Source organism: Podarcis gaigeae (genome assembly GCF_964106915.1).
Source record: "Podarcis gaigeae genome assembly, chromosome: 2".
Classification (NCBI taxonomy): Eukaryota; Metazoa; Chordata; class Lepidosauria; order Squamata; family Lacertidae; genus Podarcis; species Podarcis gaigeae.
In genome coordinates this window covers 4772682-4791433 of record NC_139679.1, presented here as the reverse complement: position 1 = coordinate 4791433, position 18752 = coordinate 4772682, and the positions used below count along the sequence as shown (strand labels likewise).

Here is an 18752-nt window from a genome sequence, read left to right as displayed (position 1 = left end):
TGCTTTTAATGAAGGTGTTCAACATTGTAGGCGCTGGTGAGAAGTCTTTGGATGCAGTGATCTCAAGGTGTCCTTTAAAGGTCATGTAGAGATAACACCTGCCTGGTGGAGCACATCTATTTGTTTGCTTGTAACAATTGCCTCCTGTGCTGCGATTTCATAGCCGCTTTAATCTGATGCAACTATTTCTTGCCGTTGTTGTTTTGAGAACAGCCTCTTCCAGCGTCTTTAATGTGCAGGACCAAAGGAGCAGGAATGGGAGGCTCTTGTAATAGCTCTTCAAAAAGAGTCTGGCCTTGATGCAACCATAGATTTCCCATAAGAGCCCATTACAGCCACCGCGCTGCTTCCAAGAGCCCGGGCAGAATGCCTGCCTCTCTCTAGCACTTAGCAAGAGGAGAGGCTGACTTGTAGTCAATAGCAGAGCTCTCTCTAGCTCAGATGCAGAGTGGTGCTTCCCTTAAGTGAGAAGGGACCTTCTTTTCTAGGGTGGGGCTGACATTACCAGGATTTCAAAGGCGGAATTGATGTTGGGGGGGGGGAATTTCCAAAAGGCGGCAAGTCAATAAAAAAAAAATATCACAGTTATTTTGGCATTTTTGTAAAAAACAACAAAAAAAAACCAACCCTCAACAATTGCCTCAGCTGGCGTGGGAGGTTGTTGCTGAGGACCCATCTCAGATATGGCACAAAGCTGCCTCTGATTCACAACAGCTTGGTGTTTCTGGGTTAATGAATGCACCCAGCCACAACAATGGAGAGACACCTCATTGATTCATGGCAGTTTGCCACACCTTAGCAGGGCAATGGCTAGTCGGCCTAATTTACACATAGCTATCTTGTTCCCTTGCTGTCCCCTCTTGGAACAAGATGCTGGGTTTTTGGGAGCTAAGTTCTGACCTGTTCTGCTTCCCTTAGGCCTCAGGTCTATTTGTACTCAAGCTGCTTCTAGTTTGGATAGCTCTTGGTTCTGCCAGGTTCCACCTTACAACCCCCTCTTGGATTCTGTCACAGCCTGAATTGCAAGCACTGCAGAAAAACCATTGTCAGTGTTGATTGGAAGCTCTGAAGTAGCAAAGCCACTATGTAAACCTAGCCCCACCTGGTGTTTCTGCTATGTACAGCTTGCTCCTTTGCAGAACGCCTTTGGTGTAGGAGACGCTGTGGCAGGACACAAAGATAGCCTTAAAATCCTTTCAGTGGAACCATCTCAGGTGTAAGAAGAGCCCCTGCTGGACCAGCCAGAGGCCCACCTAGTCCAGCACCCTGTTTTCCATAGGGCTAACCAGAGGCCTATGATACATCAAGGACTGCCTCTCCCCATATGAACTGACCCAAGCCCTGCAATCATCACCTGAGGCCCTTCTTTGTGTGTCCAATCCACAAGAAGTCCAGGGTGTGGCAGCATGAGAACAGGGGCTTTTCTGTTATCACTACCTGTTTGTGGAATGCTCTCCCCTTGGACCTGGGATCTTCATTACATATCTTTAGCTGCCAGGTGGAAACAAACATTCCTCTTCTTCCTGGACTTCAGCTAATTAAACAATCTTGTGCCTTTTAAACTGAGCAGAGGAGTGATTATTGTTTGGTTTATTGTTATGCTGGGACGTGGGTGGCGCTGTGGGTAAAACCTCAGTGACTAGGGCTTGCCGGTCGCATGGTCGGCGGTTCGAATCCCCGCGGCGGGGTGAGCTCCCGTCTTTCGGTCCCAGCTCCTGCCCACCTAGCAGTTCGAAAGCACCCCTAGGTGCAAGTAGATAAATAAGTACCACTTACTAGCAGGAAGGTAAACAGCGTTTCCGTGTGCTGCGCTGGTGCCGGCTCGCCAGAGCAGCTTCGTCACGCTGGCCACGTGACCCGGAAGTGTCTCCGGACAGCGCTGGCCCCCGGCCTCTTAAGTGAGATGGGCGCACAACCCTAGAGTCGGACATGACTGGCCCGTACGGGCAGGGATACCTTTACCTTTACTTATTGTTATGCTATGTATTTTGTGTTTTTATATTGTAAACTGCCCTGTGATCCTCGGGTGAAGGGCAGTGTATGTATATGTATATGTATAAAGCCCACTAGCTAGGCCTGAGCACACAAGCCCCCTCCCATTCAGGGTCCTCAGCTGCTGGTATTGAGAGGCAGACAGCCTCTCTGATACCGGAGGTAATATTAAGCTGTCATGACTAATAAACCTGTATTTTTATCACCCCTGGGTTGGTTACATTTGCAGCAGCCTAGATCAGGCATATGAATGTTCTGCAAAGTGCTGCTCTCTTGTAATCCTGCATACCTCTGGAACCTGCATGTCACTTTTTCACCTGGAGTGGGATCTAATGCAATTAAATGTAATGGAAATTCTGTGGGTAATTAACCAGGCTTCTCCACCTCCCTGCACTTTAATTAAATTCTTATTTGAACCAGTTTCCTGATTTCCTGTATGTTGATTGCTGGAATTGGCTCTCGCACATCTCCTTCACAGGAAGATAATGGAAATGCTTCTTTGGCTGGCATTTGATAGCCACTTCACCCAGGGAGCTGTGAGACCCGTTATTGGAAAACAAAATATACTTGGATATTGTCTGAATTCCACCCCTTCCTTGCTGATTTCCCCTCCCCGCTGTTTTGAAAAAGGGGTAGGGACTGTCGCATAATCCCTCCAGAAAGGCCAGATGGTTTGTTAGTCTTATTAATATAATCCCCTTTTTAACCCTTCCCACTCCTGTTTTAAGTGAACACTCAACTTTACCAGGTCAATATCTGCCTGGCCATGTAACAGCAGCCTTTTCATAACACACTCTTGTCTCCATCCTTCAGGGCATTCCTGGGCCTAATGTTATATGGATGTTTTTGCGTATGGGGAGGTGCCCACCAGTACTTGATTTTAGCATACCATGTTGTCCTTGGCTATTAAAGGTGAAGAAGGCAGATGTAGTTCTCCGCAGGCAATCCCAGCAAGTCTTTCACCTACAGAGAGAACCCAGCAGCTTTGCATTGTGTTTTGCAGACCTCCATGCTCTGAACCAGAGAGTCACATGGCTGAGTTTTCCTGTGTCTAGGTGGTATGTCAGCTTGCACCACCCACCCTGCACATCAGGCAGGCGGTCTGCATCTTCTCTTGGCTCCTGTGTGTTCATTCCTTTCATAAAAAGTTCACAAGAATGAACAGTTCAGAAGCAGAAGTGCTGCCTCACCCAACCCTACCTCAAACAGTACTGTACTCATCTTCTTTGCTCCATGTTTCAGAACAACTCAGGAGCCAAAACAGGCTTTGTTAGATAGCTGTGTGGACGTAGCCAAAGTGAAACAGTGGTAGTTCTCTTGGCTTCCCTAGAGCAGCCTTTGTGCTGGCTGGGACTGATGGGTGTTGTAACCCCAAACATCTGTAGGGCACCAGGTTGGTGAGGACTGCTCTAGGGTGTTCCAGCCCATGCTTGCAGCCCAAGGCATGTTCAAAGCCAATATTTGAAAAAGCTTAGCGTCTGAATGAAGATGCAAACCAGTATCTCTTGGTCAGGTTTTTTTTGTACATAAGAGGCCTGCTGGATCAGGCCAAACACCCGTCTAGTCCGCCATCTTGTTCTCCCAGTGGCCAATCACATGTATATGAGATGCACTGGTTACTCATGCTCTTTGCTGGTCTGCCCATTTGGCCATCCCTATTCAGATCCATGACTGTCTGCAGGACTGGAAGGGCCCAGAGAGCCTGCCAATGTAATCCCAGAATAAATCAGTTCCAGAATGCCGCAAACCTGGAAGTAAGTGTTCTGGTGTGCGAATGTTTTTCGGAAGCCAAACGTGTGACACAGCTTCCGCCTGAGTGCAGGAAGCTCCTGCAGCCAATTGGAAGCCACACCTTGGTTTTCAAACGGTTTCGGGAGTCAAACTGACTCCTGGAACGGATTAAGTTTGAGAACCAAGGTACCATTGTAGTTCAAATCTGACCTAAGGGGAGAGAAGTTCCTGTTTGACCCAAGTTATTCCTTTCCAGCCAGTGGGGGGAATAGCTCTCCTTGCTTCTCAGCACCATTAGTGGTTTCTGTGGACTAAGCACTGCAGTAGTGCTTCAACATTATGCCTGCTGGGACTACCAAGAGTGTCAGGTTTGCTAACAGAGCATCTCCTCTGTTCTGCTTGGCCCTTGTGAAGATTGCTTGGAATCTGTTGGTTGAGGTTGGGAAGGTGGTTTGGGGAGGTGGAGAAAAATAAGGCTGGGTGCTCTGATATTTGTTTGTTTTTCTCTCTACACAGGAGGAGCTAACTAGCACCAGCGTGGAACATATCATAGTAAACCCCAATGCGGCTTATGACAAATTTAAGGACAAGCGAGTGGGCACTAAAGGACTAGGTAAGTGTTTCTCCAGAGGCCCTTTCTTGAGTATGTGTCCAGGGTGGTGGGGGAGCAGTAGATCCGGACTAGAAAATGTACCAAAGAAAAACATTCAAAGCAATCCTCAAAGAACCCAAGGATCCTTGTTTAAAATGCCTTAATAATTTACAATAATAACGTTATATACATACTGAACATTTCAAATAACTTATTCCTAGTTTAGCTTATGTCTGCCAGTCATTTGTCTCATTGCCTGCAGATGTGAGATGCAGCACAATACATGCATGACTATTTTTCAGTGGTTGTGTGTGTGTGTGTGTGTGTGTGTGTGTGTGTGTTGGACGTACAAGATGTTAGCCTGCCCTTGAATGGAGATCTTCAGGTTTGCTCTGAACCAGAGGAAGCAACAGGGTTTCTTTTGCAGTTTTGAACACTGGTCCTTACAGATGATGGATCAAGCTCAGTAGCCAAGCCCTTGCTTTCCATGCAGAAGGTCCCAGATTCAATTCCTGACATCTCTTGGTAAGGCTGGTGATGTCCCATGTCTGAAAACCCAGAGAGCCACTACCAACAGTATAGACAATATAGTATAGGCCTAGCTTGGTATAAGAAAGCTTCTTATAGTCTTCCAAAACTTGAAGGCACAGTTGTGCAGCCAGGCCTGCCTTGGCCCTGGTATGAAGTCTGTTAGAAGTTGGTAGAAAAGTCAAAAGGCCGTTCTACAAATATGAGCTGCTGATCAAAGAACTACTAGCTCCAATTGTGAATCCTGTAACTTAATTTTAATGAAAAACATGAAACTTGAAGCTGTTCAGTCTAAAAGTACAGAAAGATTTCCCCCCCCTTCCCCCCTTTTGATTTCTAGATTTCTCTGATCGTATTAGCAAAACCAAGAGAACTGGCTATGAGTCTGGAGACTATGAAATGGTAAGTAACTAACTCAGATGAACTGTAGACCAAAAGGAAAACCTTTGCTCTGTACCAAGCTGAATCTCAGGTGGAGAATGAGATGGTAGCCTTAAGTAGAGGCGTGTGCTAGGCACCAGGTCACGTGGCACCAGTATTAGTTCAGAATCCAAGAAGAAGAGTCAAGTCTAGCCAAGGCCCAGGATCCAGCAAGGCAAGTTCAGATAGCGGGGTCAGTTCATATAAGCAAGGTCAAGGTTCACCAACAAGCAAGGCAGGGAGAACTCTCAGTAGCCCCAACTGGAACCTGGGATGGAAGTTACACATGGCAGGTTTGGATGTTGCTTCAACAAGCAGCAAGCCCAGACTGAGCCTTAAATAGGGCTTCAACTTCTTCTATATCCACTACCTATTTTCCTAAGGGCCCAGGGCCAGGATAGGCTTGTAGCCCAAATCTGCTAGGAGGCAAGACCTCCCTTCCACCAGCCTTCCTCAGGTTAGCCATTGCCATGGATGACCAGCCCGTGGCACGGGCTCCACAGGAGCAGGAATTCATGGCATTTCCCATTAATTGCCCTGCTCAGTTCTGCCTCTGGCCCCATCAGCCACTAACGTGTCACCTTTGGGAAGTTGCCCAGATGGGAAGGTGACCCTCAGGTTGAAAAAGACTTCTCATTGCTGATCTAGACTATAAATATATAAAAGAACTCTCTCACAGAAAGAATTGAGAATGGCCCGTCTATAAATAAAACTGTAGGGAGGAAATCCCACCCCTGAAGCTATCTTCCTAGAGCCAGCCTTGCAACAGGAGATGGGTTGAGATGGAATTGTGCTAGCAACTCTAGAACCCCCCAAAATTCTGGTGTTGCTGTTGACCTGAGAATCTTATTTTATTTTTAAGCTAGGGGAAGGCCTTGGTGTGAAGGAGACCCCCCAGCAGAAATACCAGCGTCTGCTGCATGAAGTTCAGGAGCTGACTGCCGAAGTAGAGAAGATCAAGGTAAGATCAAGGTGGTCTCTTTTCTTGTTTCCTTCTGGCCCCCTTGCAGCTCCTCTGTGGGCCCTATTGATTTGGACCCACCCATCTTCTTGGTCTAGTCCTCGGGCCCAAATGCAAAATGAAGGCCTTTGTTATCCAAGAAGCTGTCCTTGCCTTGAGACTATGTGCTTTACTGCTGTGGTTAGTATCAGTACAAGGGGGAGCAGCCCAGGGTCAGAGAGGACCGTGCCCCAAACAGTTACTGAATGCCAGGCTTTCAAAGCTTCTATCCCTTCTTCCACAGAGCACCGTGAAGGAGTCAGCTGCCGAGGAGAAACTGACACCAGTTGCCCTTGCTAAGCAGGTGGCCAGCCTGAAACAACAACTCGTCTCTACCCACCTGGAGAAACTGCTGGGGCCAGATGCAGCCATCAACTTAACCGATCCTGATGGTGCTCTAGCCAAGTAAGTCACGGTGGAGTCAGCACTGCAGTTCCCCAGGGCTTAGTCCCACAAGCTGCTTAGCCCTGGAAAAACACGTCTTCATAAGAGTCCATCTGAACCTGCCCTTCACCCTTGACTACTGCGGCCAGGCCCTCTGCACCAGTGTTCGACATTCACATTGTTCTTAGGCACATTTTGCAACAGGGGGTTTAATTAGTGTGAGCAGTGTCTGAGCTCTGGGCACAGTACTGCGCCTAAGATTTCATATTAAAACTGTAGAGTGGAAGGAAAGGGGGATATTTTCTGCCTTCCCACTTCCAGCTACTCTCTGACTGGAGAAGAGACCCACTGTTAAGAATATTACAGAGGTGGGCAGGGGACCATGTGAAAAGTGGACGTAATGTTTTAGCTGCAGTTCATTCATTTTCAGCTTTGTATTCTTATAAAAAAGCATACCTAGACATTCCGTTGCTGTGCCCATAACCTAGGTTTAAGGGGCCATTTAGCTCCTAGCTTAACATTGCTCTTCACCTCAGAGTAGGCCATGCAAGGCCAAGAGTGTCAACTTCAGGGCAAGCTTGAGATCAGTTGTACATCTCTCTGTGGAGCACATTGTCTGCATATAGTAGGAGTGCTGAGATTGTGATGGGATCATAGGACTGGATGGGGCCATGGAGCCATCAGCTCATCCCCTTAAGTCAAGGGTGGAGAGTTGGCCCATCATCTCCTAACCATTGACCAGGCTGACAGGGGCTGCTGGAGTCCCACAACAACCACAAGGCAACCCATCCTTGCTTTAAGGGGATAGATTATACCCATAGATAAACTTGCATAATGCAGACCATCAAAGAGAGTTGTGATTTTTTGGGTGTGAACTGGGGGAAATTGTCTGGAGAATTTCCCACTGGTTCTAAATTGATGGGGATCAGATGCACTGTGCTTTTTTGACTTTTCTTTTAGTAAAACATCTTTTTTAGTCTTGTTAGTTTTGCAGTCTGTATAAATTTCCTGTAGGGAAGGAAATCAATAAAGTGCACTTAGTGTGGTTTAAATGCTATTTTCAAAGATTTACCTGGAAATTATTTTTATTGGAATACTTCTAAATATTTAAATACATGGCAGGACAATAGCATACCTTTCCCTTTCCATTATTTAGATTTAAAGAAGAAAATATAAACAGGGAAAATGGTTAACGTACTAATTTTAGCATGCCTGAAGAGCTACGTGCAGAAATATATGTGCTTTCTAGGGATGGTCATCTGAAAAAGTTGATTCCGACCATTTTAGATTTGATTAGTTGCCCAGTTAGGGACGCAGGTGGCGCTGTGGGTTAAAGCCTCAGCGCCTAGGACTCGCCGATCGAAAGGTCGGCGGTTCGAATCCCTGCGGCGGGGTGCGCTCCCGCTGCTCGGTCCCAGCGCCTGCCAACCTAGCAGTTCGAAAGCACCTCCGGGTGCAAGTAGATAAATAGGGACCGCTTACTAGCGGGAAGGTAAACGGTGTTTCCGTGTGCGGCTCTGGCTCGCCAGAGCAGCGATGTCACGCTGGCCACGTGACCCGGAAGTGTCTCCAGACAGCGCTGGCCCCTGGCCTCTTAAGTGAGATGGGCGCACAACCCCAGAGTCTGTCAAGACTGGCCCGTACGGGCAGGGGTACCTTTACCTTTACCTAGTTGCCCAGTTGCTGTATACCATGTTCAAAGTAAATTTCTAAACATGGGCCATTTCCCAACTGACATCGGCTGCAAGCATACAGAGGAGAAAAGTGTCCCCATCCCTTCTAATTATGCTCGTGCCCCTCATTATTCCAATCTCTGATCCAAAATCCATTGCAGCAGGCGGTAGCTGTTATAGCCAGTGTAGTCAGTGGGGACCTAACCATGTGCCCACTAAACATTTGTGGCCTTTTCAACTTGTCAGGCGTTTGCTCATTCAACTGGAAACAGCCAAGAGTACTAAGGTGCCCCCTGCAAGTGGGAAGAGCCCGGCGAAAACTGCGGCTGGCCCAGGAAACATGGTGACTTACGAACTGCACTCCCGGCCTGAGCAGGACAAATTCTCTCAGGCTGCCAAGGTAAGAACAGGAGTATTTGATCTTTGAGACACCTCTGGGACTTATAAGGAAATCGCTAGGATGATGAGCTGATGCTACATAGGTACAGCAGCGAGGTGCTTTAGCAGCGCCCTCATTGTATGCAATTCAGCAGTGCCTTTCTCTCTCCAAGCTCAGCTCTGGGGGCAGGAGAGCATTCTGTTGCTTTATGGGGTGTTTGATTTGAGTGGGGAAAGGCCTGTTGTGCACAGCGCTGCTTGGTTAGTACTTGTGACATCACAAGGACCCGAAGCTCCAGAGCATTTTTGTGTCCATATGTGTCTTCACTTGAAGAGAGCTGGAGACTGGGAGCATCAGGGTCTCGGTAATGTCTAGGAATAGTTCCCTTCCTCTGGGACTTAGGACATACATCAACTTGGCTTGTGCGTCTGTATGAAGCTAATGTATTTGATACTGAAGAAAGGAATTTCCAGAATGCAGAGCCTTTTTCCTAAGCTGCTTCCCTGTCCCATGCACAGCATGTATATACAGGGCTCATGGAGATCTTGAAGCATAAATCATTTTTGTGAATCTTCTCCTTCCCTCCCCACTGCACACAAAGTTTGAGCCTTTCTCACCCCATAGCAGAATAGAGCATCATAGAGTAATGAACCTTATTTTGGCTCCTTTGCTTTCCCCACACTTTCTCAGTAATCCTTTAACATCTGCATCACCCAGCAGTCTCTGTGACTTCATTCTGAGTGCTTTAGAGTTAATGGGGTTATTGACTTACTTATTCTACAGTCATGAAAGCTTAGGAAGGTGGGAGTGGGAAACAGTGGTCATGTCTTCCTGGTAATATTCTATGCAGTCGGGGCTCAGGGTTCCCCAGAACGTGGATTGCAACCCTGTTGGGACTGTTGAAAGATCTGGCTGTAGGTTCCAGCCTGCTTCAGGTCCAGTTGCTTCATGCTGGGGTTGAAGTGGTGGGAAAAGGTGTCATTAATCATATTTGCACCCTGCTTTTTGGCCGTCCATTCTAGGCAACACAAAAATACCATTGTTAAAATGGCTAGGAAGGAGCTCAAAAGAAGTGGAGGGAGTGATAGGCAAAGTCTTGTTTGTGTTGTGCAGATGAGGAAGGGACACAGGGATGCAGAAATCCAGATAATCCATTTTGCTGGAGGACTGTGGAATACTCTCTCCCTTAAGCATGCCCATATCTCATTGGATGCCAGGATCAGACACCCATCCCTCCAAGTCAAGTACTTTATTACGGTCATAGACCAGCATAGACAAAACATATACATAAATAGCATAACAGTATGAATCCAGGCGAATAATTATTAAATAAATAGGAGCTAGAACCAAATGTAGATTTAAACATATACACCCATCCCTCCCATCTGTTCTTCTCTCTGTAAGCAAGTGCAGTGGTGGCTGAAGCAGGTGTCCCCCCCCCCCCATTGGTGGGGGTGGGAGGGCATGCCCACACCATTTTGGATTCCTTTCTCTCATTTTCCCAGTTTTGGATTATGCCACACACAACACATTAGTCATTTTGTGATGGTGCCCCTGACACCTTCTCAAACTTCCAAATGTGCCCAAGAAGGTTGGCAACCTCTAGGTGAAAGAAATGAAGTTGTAGTGGAGTGTCAGTCTCAGTGGAGAACTTTTTGGGAGGGGGGAACCTTTGTGGCTGATTTGAAATGATTGATGTGTATTTCTGTCATAGTAGGTACAGTATGTAATATTACAGTAGGTAATATTATCTAATTCTGGACAAACCTTCAAGATTTCCAACTTCTGGAATTTTCACCTGGCTTTAGATTCCTTGAGCCATCCATCCACACTTACAATTTTTTTGCGCCTTGAGGTATGAAATCTAAATAGGCACGTGCACCTACCACCCAGTCCAATCCATCCAGGAAGTTTTCCTCGGCAAACCCCATGAGAGTGAATATAGTCAAGGCGCCATGTTCCTTCACAGGTCTTGATCACTTCAGTGGGGCTTGTGAAGGGCAATTTCCTGGCATGTTGTAAGGTCAAATTGCCCTTAATGGCTCCTGACAAATGACACATCCGGGTCAAGGGGGAATTTTAGAAGTGCTTTGCCCTGCAATTCAAGAAGGCTTCTCGGGAGGGAGAGAAGCGCAACGCATCTTCATTTGCTCCCTCTGGTCTTTCCAGATTGCAGAATTGGAGAAGCGGTTGGCTGAGCTGGAAGCGACGGTTCGCTGTGAGCAGGATGTCCAGGTGAGGCATGAAGGCAGTGGAAGCCCTGGGTCCACGGAGAAGGTTATGGGGCCATAGCTCAGTGGTAGAGCATTGCTTTGCCTGCAGAAGGTCCCAGTTCAATACCCAGTATCCCCAGGTAGGCCTGAGAGATACTTTGGTCTGAAGTCCTGGAGTGCTCCTGCCAGTCAGTGTAGACACTACTGAGGTAGATGGACCAATTCCTGACCTGGCAAGCTCCTTAAGGGGTAATGGGAACAGGTGTAACAGCAGGCTAGATTTTATGATGAACTCCATGGCTTCATTTGTTAGCAGCTCCTGAGATTTTCTCCAGTGATGCATTTAGGGCAGCATCTACTTTGGCCCTATAGGCGCGCTGTAAAATTGTTCAGGAGGTGGAATGCCTGGAGCTGGTTACAGGGCCTGAATGAATTAAATTGTTCATGGCCAGCCTGTGGCTGAAAATCCACAAGTGGCATAGGCAGCTGACTTTGTAGCACTCCTGGGCAAGAGCAGAATGCCCTGGCCGTGCCATAGAGTCAGACTCTTGCTGGACTAGAAGCAGCTCCAGCCCAGAGTGCAGAAACTACATGGCTATTGTTGAGTGTGATGCAGTGGCATTGCCTCACACTGCAGACTGGCTTGTGCCATGCTTGACAAAGGCTGGCCAGCACTGTCCTAATCAACACCTCCCCCCCCCTTCATTTTCTCTCTCTAGAATCCTCTGTCTGTCGGACTGCAAGGAGCTAGTCTTATGGTAAGCTGTTGGCTGAAGTTTATAAGTGGTCTGTGCCTTTTGGGATTGGAAAAGAATTAAAGGGGATGTTTGCTTTTAAAGATTGGGCATGAAGGTTCTCTCTTAATTTATCCTGTAGCTGCTGGGAGGCCAGGTTGGGCTTGATGAGTGCTGTGCAAAGTGTGTGTGTGTACATGTGTACATGTACAAAGCACATTAGTTTGTAAATGGAAAGGAATGAGCTACTATGCTGAAACGTTGGGAAAAATAGCTTCTAGGCCAGGATTAAGGGAAATAGGTTTGCAGGGGCCAGCAACCTTTTTCAGCTGTGGGCCGGTCCACCGTCCCTCAGACCATGTGGTGGGCCGGACTATATTTTGAGGGGGGGAAATGAATGAATTCTTATCCCCCACAAATAACCCAGAGATGCATTTTAAATAAAAGCACACATTCTACTCATGTAAAAAACACTGATTTACGGGCTGGGTTTAGAAGGCGATTGGGCCGGATCTGGCCCCCAGGCCTTAGATTGCCTACCCCTGTTCTAGACAAGATGTTCTATGTCTCTGTGGATTAAGTTCCTTTTCTTTATTTTTGACTACTGAGCTGAGGTAACCTGTGCCAAGTAAAACTGAAATTTTGCAACCTAAACAATATTTGCAAATTTACTAAATACTTCTCATGTTTTGCAAAATTCTGTCTTTAAAAGCTATTTTACATAATTTATTCTAGTTTTGCTAGTCTTCAAGAAGGCCAAGGAGCTATGTAGGTTGCTGAAATTTCTCTCTCAAACACACACACACAACACAGCACTATCGAAAACCTATTTAAACTACGCCTTTGGTACCTGAAATTCCAGTTTGCATTATTCATGCAGTATGACGCATATATTCACAACAGTGGAAACTAGAAATATGCTGTCTTTAAGAAAAAAATATAAGATTCTTGAGTAGCTGAAATTTCCATCCAAGGTTGTGTTCCACTGGTGGTTGGTTGTTGTTCTGTACAATTGCAGCATAGACATATCCCCATGTATTACCTCAAAGAGCTGATGATATTCGGGGGAGGGGAGGGGTGTCTCACTGGATCTGGCCGGGACAAATGTCGCCTGGGCAGGAAGAGCCAATGGTAGGAAAGTCCAGCCTGAGGGCCGGGACTAATTCCACACACTGATTTGAGTTAGCCAACTAAAGTTTTGCCTACAGGCATGTGGTATTTTTTCCTCTAAAACGCTTTCTCCATGTCACATCCTCTCCATAGCAAACTGTAGAGATCCTGCAGGCCAAAGTCAGCTCCTTGGACATAGCAACCCTGGACCAGGTGGAGGCAAGGCTACAGGTGAGCCTTTTTCAGCCGCAGCATTTAGGGCATGTGGAAAGGACTAAGTGATTTTGAAAGTTCTGGCAGGGTCTAGCTTTCCTAATGGCAGTTCTTCATTCCTAGAGCGTCTTGGGGAAAGTGAATGAGATTGCCAAGCACAAGGCCACGGTGGAGGATGCAGACACCCAAAGCAAGGTCAGATGTGTTCTCTCTCTGTAACTGGGCAAACGATAAAACCCACTTTCTGTATTTGTATGAAAGCATCTTGTTGATTAGGGACACGGGTGGCGCTGTGGGTTAAACCACAGAGCCTAGGACTTGCCAATCAGAAGGTCCGCGGTTCGAATCCCCGCAACAGGGTGAGTTCCCGTTGCTTGATACCTGCTGCTGCCAACCTAGCAGTTCGAAAGCACGTCAAAGTGCAAGTAGATAAATAGGTACCGCTCCGGCGGGAAAATAAACGGCGTTTCCGTGCGCTGCTCTGGTTCTCCAGAAGTGACTTAGTCATCCTGGCCACATGTCCCGGAAGCTGTACGCCGGTTCCCTTGGCCAATAAAGCAAGATGAGCACCGCAACCCAAGTCGGTTACGACTGGACCTAATGGTCAGGGGTCCCCTTTACCTTTACCTTTATCTTGTTGATGGACTCTGCCCAGTATACCTGAAGGAGCATCTCCACCCCCATCGCTCAGCCCTGACACTGAGGTCTTCCTCTGAGGGTCTTCTGCTGGTTCCCTCGCTGCGAGAAGTGAAGTTTCAGGGAACCAGGCAGAGGGCCTTCTCGGTAGTGGCGCCTTCCCTTCAGATGTCAAGTAGATAAAGAACTACATAACATTTAGAAGGCACCTGAAGGCAGCCCTGTATCAGGATGTTTTTAATGTTTGATATTTTACTATGATTTATATATGTTGTAAGCCACCCAGAGTGGCTGGGGAACCCCAGCCTGATGGGTGAGGTATAAATAATAAAAGTAGTAGTAGTAGTAGTAGTAGTAGTAGTAGTAGTAAGGGCAGCATTGGCCTTCTATTACCGATCAGGTCAGTGTGATTTCCTGATTCTGGTGGCAAAGAGCACTGTTTTCCTTGTGGGTTCATAAGGCTTCTGCCAACTCTGGAAGAGGAAGAAGGGTAGAGACTTATCAGTTGTGGATGTTCTGAACAAGCCAGTGGGATAGATTCCCTGCCAGGCTGTGTCTTGGTGATTCACACACAAACACAAGACCCTGGTAAATTAAAGACTGCAGCTCTTCTGTGTCCTAGAAAATCCTGAATAAAGAAAAGGGGGTGACATTTGGGAATGGCTTACCACACAGCCTATGTCTTTTTTCACATGTGTGTGCATCATCTGATTACTCAACATGTGATGTCTGCCTGTTTTATTGTGTGAGCTGAGCTCCACCATAGAGCATAAGAACATACCGTTAAGAGCTGTGCTGGATGAGGCCAAAGGCCCATCTAGTCCAGCATCTTACTCTCATATTCGACAGCCAGCTCCCTACAAGAAGGATGTGAGCAGGACCTCAGCACCGCATTTTGTGATGTGAACATTTTGTCTGGTGTTCAGAACTCTGCTGGCTCATTCACCTGAGCAAGTCAGCATTTGATGCTGTAGTCAACAAGGGATGAATGCAACATGATTTGTGCACCGGCCCTTTGTTGACAGACTTCTGCTTTTGCCAGCCAAGCAATGAGATTGGGAGCAAAACTAGATTACATTTTGTCGTCAGTATGTGTATGTGTTCATGAACACATGGGAAGTTTTTTGGAGGGATGGTGATGAAGGAAGATGATTGGCCTAAAGTTGAAGACCAGGTTCCCACTTGGACTCTCCCCCCCCCTTCCTGATAACTTTCTGCCTCCCCTCCCCCATACAGGTGCATCAGCTCTATGAGACTGTGCAGCGCTGGAGCCCTCTGGCCAGCTCCCTCCCTGAGGTGGTACAGCGCCTGGTTGCTGTGCGGCAGTTGCATGAGCAAGGTGAGCCTCTGAGCCAGGCAGGGGCATTCTCTAACTCGGGAAGGCAGAAGAGTAGCCTCAGCCTTTGGGCCTCCCATTTTTGTTTATTTATTTTGTCATTGTCATTTTTTTCTATTTTTTTTTACACTTGAAACAATAACATTTCAAATAAAAGAAATACACAATTGATATTGACTCCCCTTCCCCTCCTTCTATTGTGCATTTTATTACCCCCCCATATATTCTAATTTCTCCCTATATCTCATTTTCCTCGTCTTCACATTTACTGCTGAATTTATTCATTTTTTATGCTTAATTTATATCGCAAAAAAAAATCGATAGAAACAATCCAAGATCAATACATATTACAAAAAGAAACGAAAAAAATAGATTAATACACAACAGATTCTACTATGACTTCCAATTATTCTGTTACTGTTAACTTCTTAATATGTTTACACTATGTCTCTACATAATCCATAAAACATTTCTAATCTTCCTCAAATAGTTTTTTTATCCTGATCTCTTTTTCTGTCTTTCAGTCCTGTCATTTCTATATATTCTGTTAACTGTGTCTGCCATTCTTCCTTCGTTGGCATTGTTTCTTCCCTCCACCATTCGAGTCTTTGGGCCTCCCATTGCCCCAGTGAACTGGGCGGCTGTCCTTCTTGTCCCCAAGCTGACTTTTTGGTTCTTCTCTGTTACAGCCATGCAGTTTGGGCAGCTCTTGACTCATTTAGACACTACCCAACAGATGATTTCTAATTCATTGAAGGACAACGCTTCTCTGCTGACACAGGTGGGTTTTCGGGCTTTGGCGAACTGCCTGTGGGACTACTCGGGTCTCTACAAGCTGGCCAGTACAGATAGCATGGGCGCACCCAGCTGTATATTCCACTGTTTCTGAGAATAAACTGCAGCTGCTTCACCCTGTAGCACACATCCCTTTACCACAGCTATGAGATGTAGGCTTCGTAGTGCAATGTGCCTGAAGCCAGCTCCCCCACAGAGCACATCCTGCAGGATCCTGCCCTTGTCCATTTTGTGGACATGACCAAACCAGCATAGATGTCACTGGGGCAGGAGTGCGAACATGCTGGGAACGTGGGTTTGGGTGAGCGCATCTTTGCTGGAAACTGTCCTGCCATACACGTTTAGAAAATGGCAACTTTGCTGCTTTAGAGCGTGAGTGAGACCTGTGGCCCTCCAGACGCTGTTGGACTTCTGCTTCCACCATCCCTGGCCACTTAGCCACGCTTGCTGGGGTTGGTGGGAGTTGGGAGGGGCTGCAGAACCTACCTGCCGCTGCTATAGAGTTTACTGCCACCCTGAGAGGCAGCAGGTTGAAAACCAAAGTGTATGCGGACTGTTTTGAAAACCATCTTGCGGCATTTGTGTGCCCTAAATAGAGCCAGGTGATTCATTGGTCTGACTCACATGCTAGTAGGTAGCCATGGTGGAACATGTTCCCAGGCAAGCCCTTCATATGGCTGGCGTCTATCCATGTTCTCTCCCTCCATCTCTCTCTAGGTTCAGAAGACTATGAAGGAGAACCTGGCTACCGTGGAGGACAATTTTGCCACCATTAACGCACGGGTGCAGAAGCTTGCCAAGTGAATCCCCTTAACAAAGTCTACAAAGGCAGCAACTGAGGTTTGCCTGCTGTCCAAATAAGCACTAACTGCTCCGTCCCTTCCCTACCTCTGTACCTTTTCTCGTGTGCACTTAGTGGGAGTTCAGCCTTGATGAGGGCTGGTGGACTGAGTGCTTATCTCTGTTAGAGGGCAGGTGTGTGCGTCCCCCCCCCCACCTCTTGCAATGCTTTGCACCCCTGTGGCAATTGATGCTGACTGCAGAGGGCAGTGTTGCATTCCAGATTGGAGGGAGGGTGTGCTAGAGAGGGAATCAACTTTGCGTATCCACCTGGGAAGCTGCTTGGCTCGGAGCCTTCGACTTGGAAATATTATCTTACCTCTCAGCCTGGCATGGAAGCAGATTGTATTGTTGTATAATTATTTACTGTCATTAAACACTTATGCTTAGTGCTCTGTACTTGGTTTTTGTGTGTGTGTGTGTGTGCGCGCGCGTGTGGAACAGGTTGCATGTGCTTGTCTTTCTGTAGTCTCCAGATTGCACTCTTCATGAAGGAGAAGGTTGTCAGTGGCTCCTAGTTACAATGGCTTTTGGCTCGTCCAGAAACACTTTGGCAATGAGTATGAGGTGCTTGGAGACCAGCATCAGGTGAGGTCTGTTGCTCCCTTGATCTTGTTCTGGGCTTCCCAAAGGCATCTAATGCCCTCTGTGGACAAGAAGGCTAGATGGGCCTTTGGTGTGATCCAGAGAGCTCTTCTTAAGTTCTTGTCCCATTTCACCCTTAGGAAGTCTGCACAAGCTCTTCCAATCTCCTCTCCTATAGTGAAATAGCACAGCCTACACTGAACTCCCAGGACTGAAGTGACACCACTTCACATATTACATTCAGGGTGGAGGGATTCATTCACTGCTGCTCGCTCAAAATAATCTATGCTGGGTAGCAGTCGCATTGACTAGGAGGTCACTGCTAAAGCTGTTGGTTATTACAGCAAATACTGAGAGTGTGATGAAGGACAGATATACAGCTTCAAAGACTCACATACCAGAAGCCCTGTTTGGGCTGAGGCTGACTAGCGCATGGCTACTCACTCCGTTATGTTTGAATTTCTTCCCCATCCATCACCTCTGAAGAGCCAGCTTTCAATATATCATGAGATAAGCAAATATACTAGGAGCTGTGCCTCCGCCTGCCTGCTGTGTTCACTAACCCCCACATTAACTCCCTAGAGCTTCCCCTTCCCACCCTCGTACAACTATGGTGGTTGGCATCCTTCTGTCTTGAGAAACAAGACCAGCACTGAAGCCAACGGTGACCTCCCTGGGGCACAAGCCTGGGCAGTGTGTCTGGAGGTCCTGGGCTGCCCAGACCCCCCCCCCCCCGCCTCACTGATGTTTTCCAAAGGAAAGCAGAGCAATAGGTTTGGCATCAGCTTGGCTGCAGGAGTTGCTGGAAGGAGGCGGACAAGGAGCCATCCAGCCGCCTTAGGGACGCCCACTTAAGATTTGTGTAGGGTTTGCTCCTTAGCCTTTTCTTCTCCCAAAGATGTCCCGCAAGGCAGCAGAGGTTTAGGATCAGTGTTTTCCTTCTCCTAGATGAGGCTGAGGAGCCCAATCTACTCCTCATTTCCCTCTACAGTATGTGCAAAAATCACCTCTTGTAGCTCACATAACTAAGCTCAATTTTCACCTTCCAAACCCCATTTCTGAAGCCACTTCTATTCTGCAACACCCCCTCTGCACCCATTTTCACCTTCACACCCATGTTGATTCTTCCTCCTTTTAGGCAACCCCCACCTTGCACATGATCCACTCCTATGGTAAACTCCTGCATCTGCCTCTTTCCACACTGGACTACTTAGTGACTAAGCACCTTTTTCACCTTCTGCCAAATTACAAAACCACCATCTCTTCCTATTCTTCAGGCCCTTGCATGCACTTGCTTTCATTTCCCATGCCTCCTGCACTCTGCTTTTTTGAAACCCCCTTCCGGTTCTCAACTCTCTGTTGCACACAAATCACCCGTTTCCATGCTGTAGCCTCTCTCCTATTGTGCATCTTGCATGCACATATCATTTTCACCTTCCTTTTCTCTTGGTCCTCCTTCCTTCAGCTCTCCCTTGCACACAGACCACCACCCTATTTCCATCTCATCCGGTGGTCTGACTTAGTTTACGGCAGGGTGTTTTCAGCCTCTTAAAAATACGGGCTGCACACCACCCTGCTTCCAGAGCTGTGA

The 18752-nt window shown here is 47.2% G+C and overlaps 1 protein-coding gene across 2 annotated transcripts in view; it reads left to right on the top strand.

Annotated features, from left to right (window-relative positions):
• The window catches only part of DCTN2 (dynactin subunit 2), a 42846-nt gene extending 25881 nt beyond the window's left edge, over positions 1–16965 (top strand). For both annotated transcript variants that reach the window (XM_083729466.1, XM_083729467.1), the window contains 12 exons: positions 4240–4336; positions 5184–5245; positions 6126–6224; positions 6508–6668; positions 8567–8720; positions 10869–10934; positions 11632–11670; positions 12910–12987; positions 13093–13164; positions 14842–14944; positions 15631–15722; positions 16454–16965. In XM_083729466.1, the coding sequence (XP_083585592.1) occupies positions 4240–4336; positions 5184–5245; positions 6126–6224; positions 6508–6668; positions 8567–8720; positions 10869–10934; positions 11632–11670; positions 12910–12987; positions 13093–13164; positions 14842–14944; positions 15631–15722; positions 16454–16540 (1110 nt within the window). In that variant the 3' untranslated portion in view covers positions 16541–16965. The remainder of the gene's footprint in view (positions 1–4239; positions 4337–5183; positions 5246–6125; positions 6225–6507; positions 6669–8566; positions 8721–10868; positions 10935–11631; positions 11671–12909; positions 12988–13092; positions 13165–14841; positions 14945–15630; positions 15723–16453) is intronic.
• The last annotated feature ends 1787 nt before the right edge of the window (positions 16966–18752 follow it).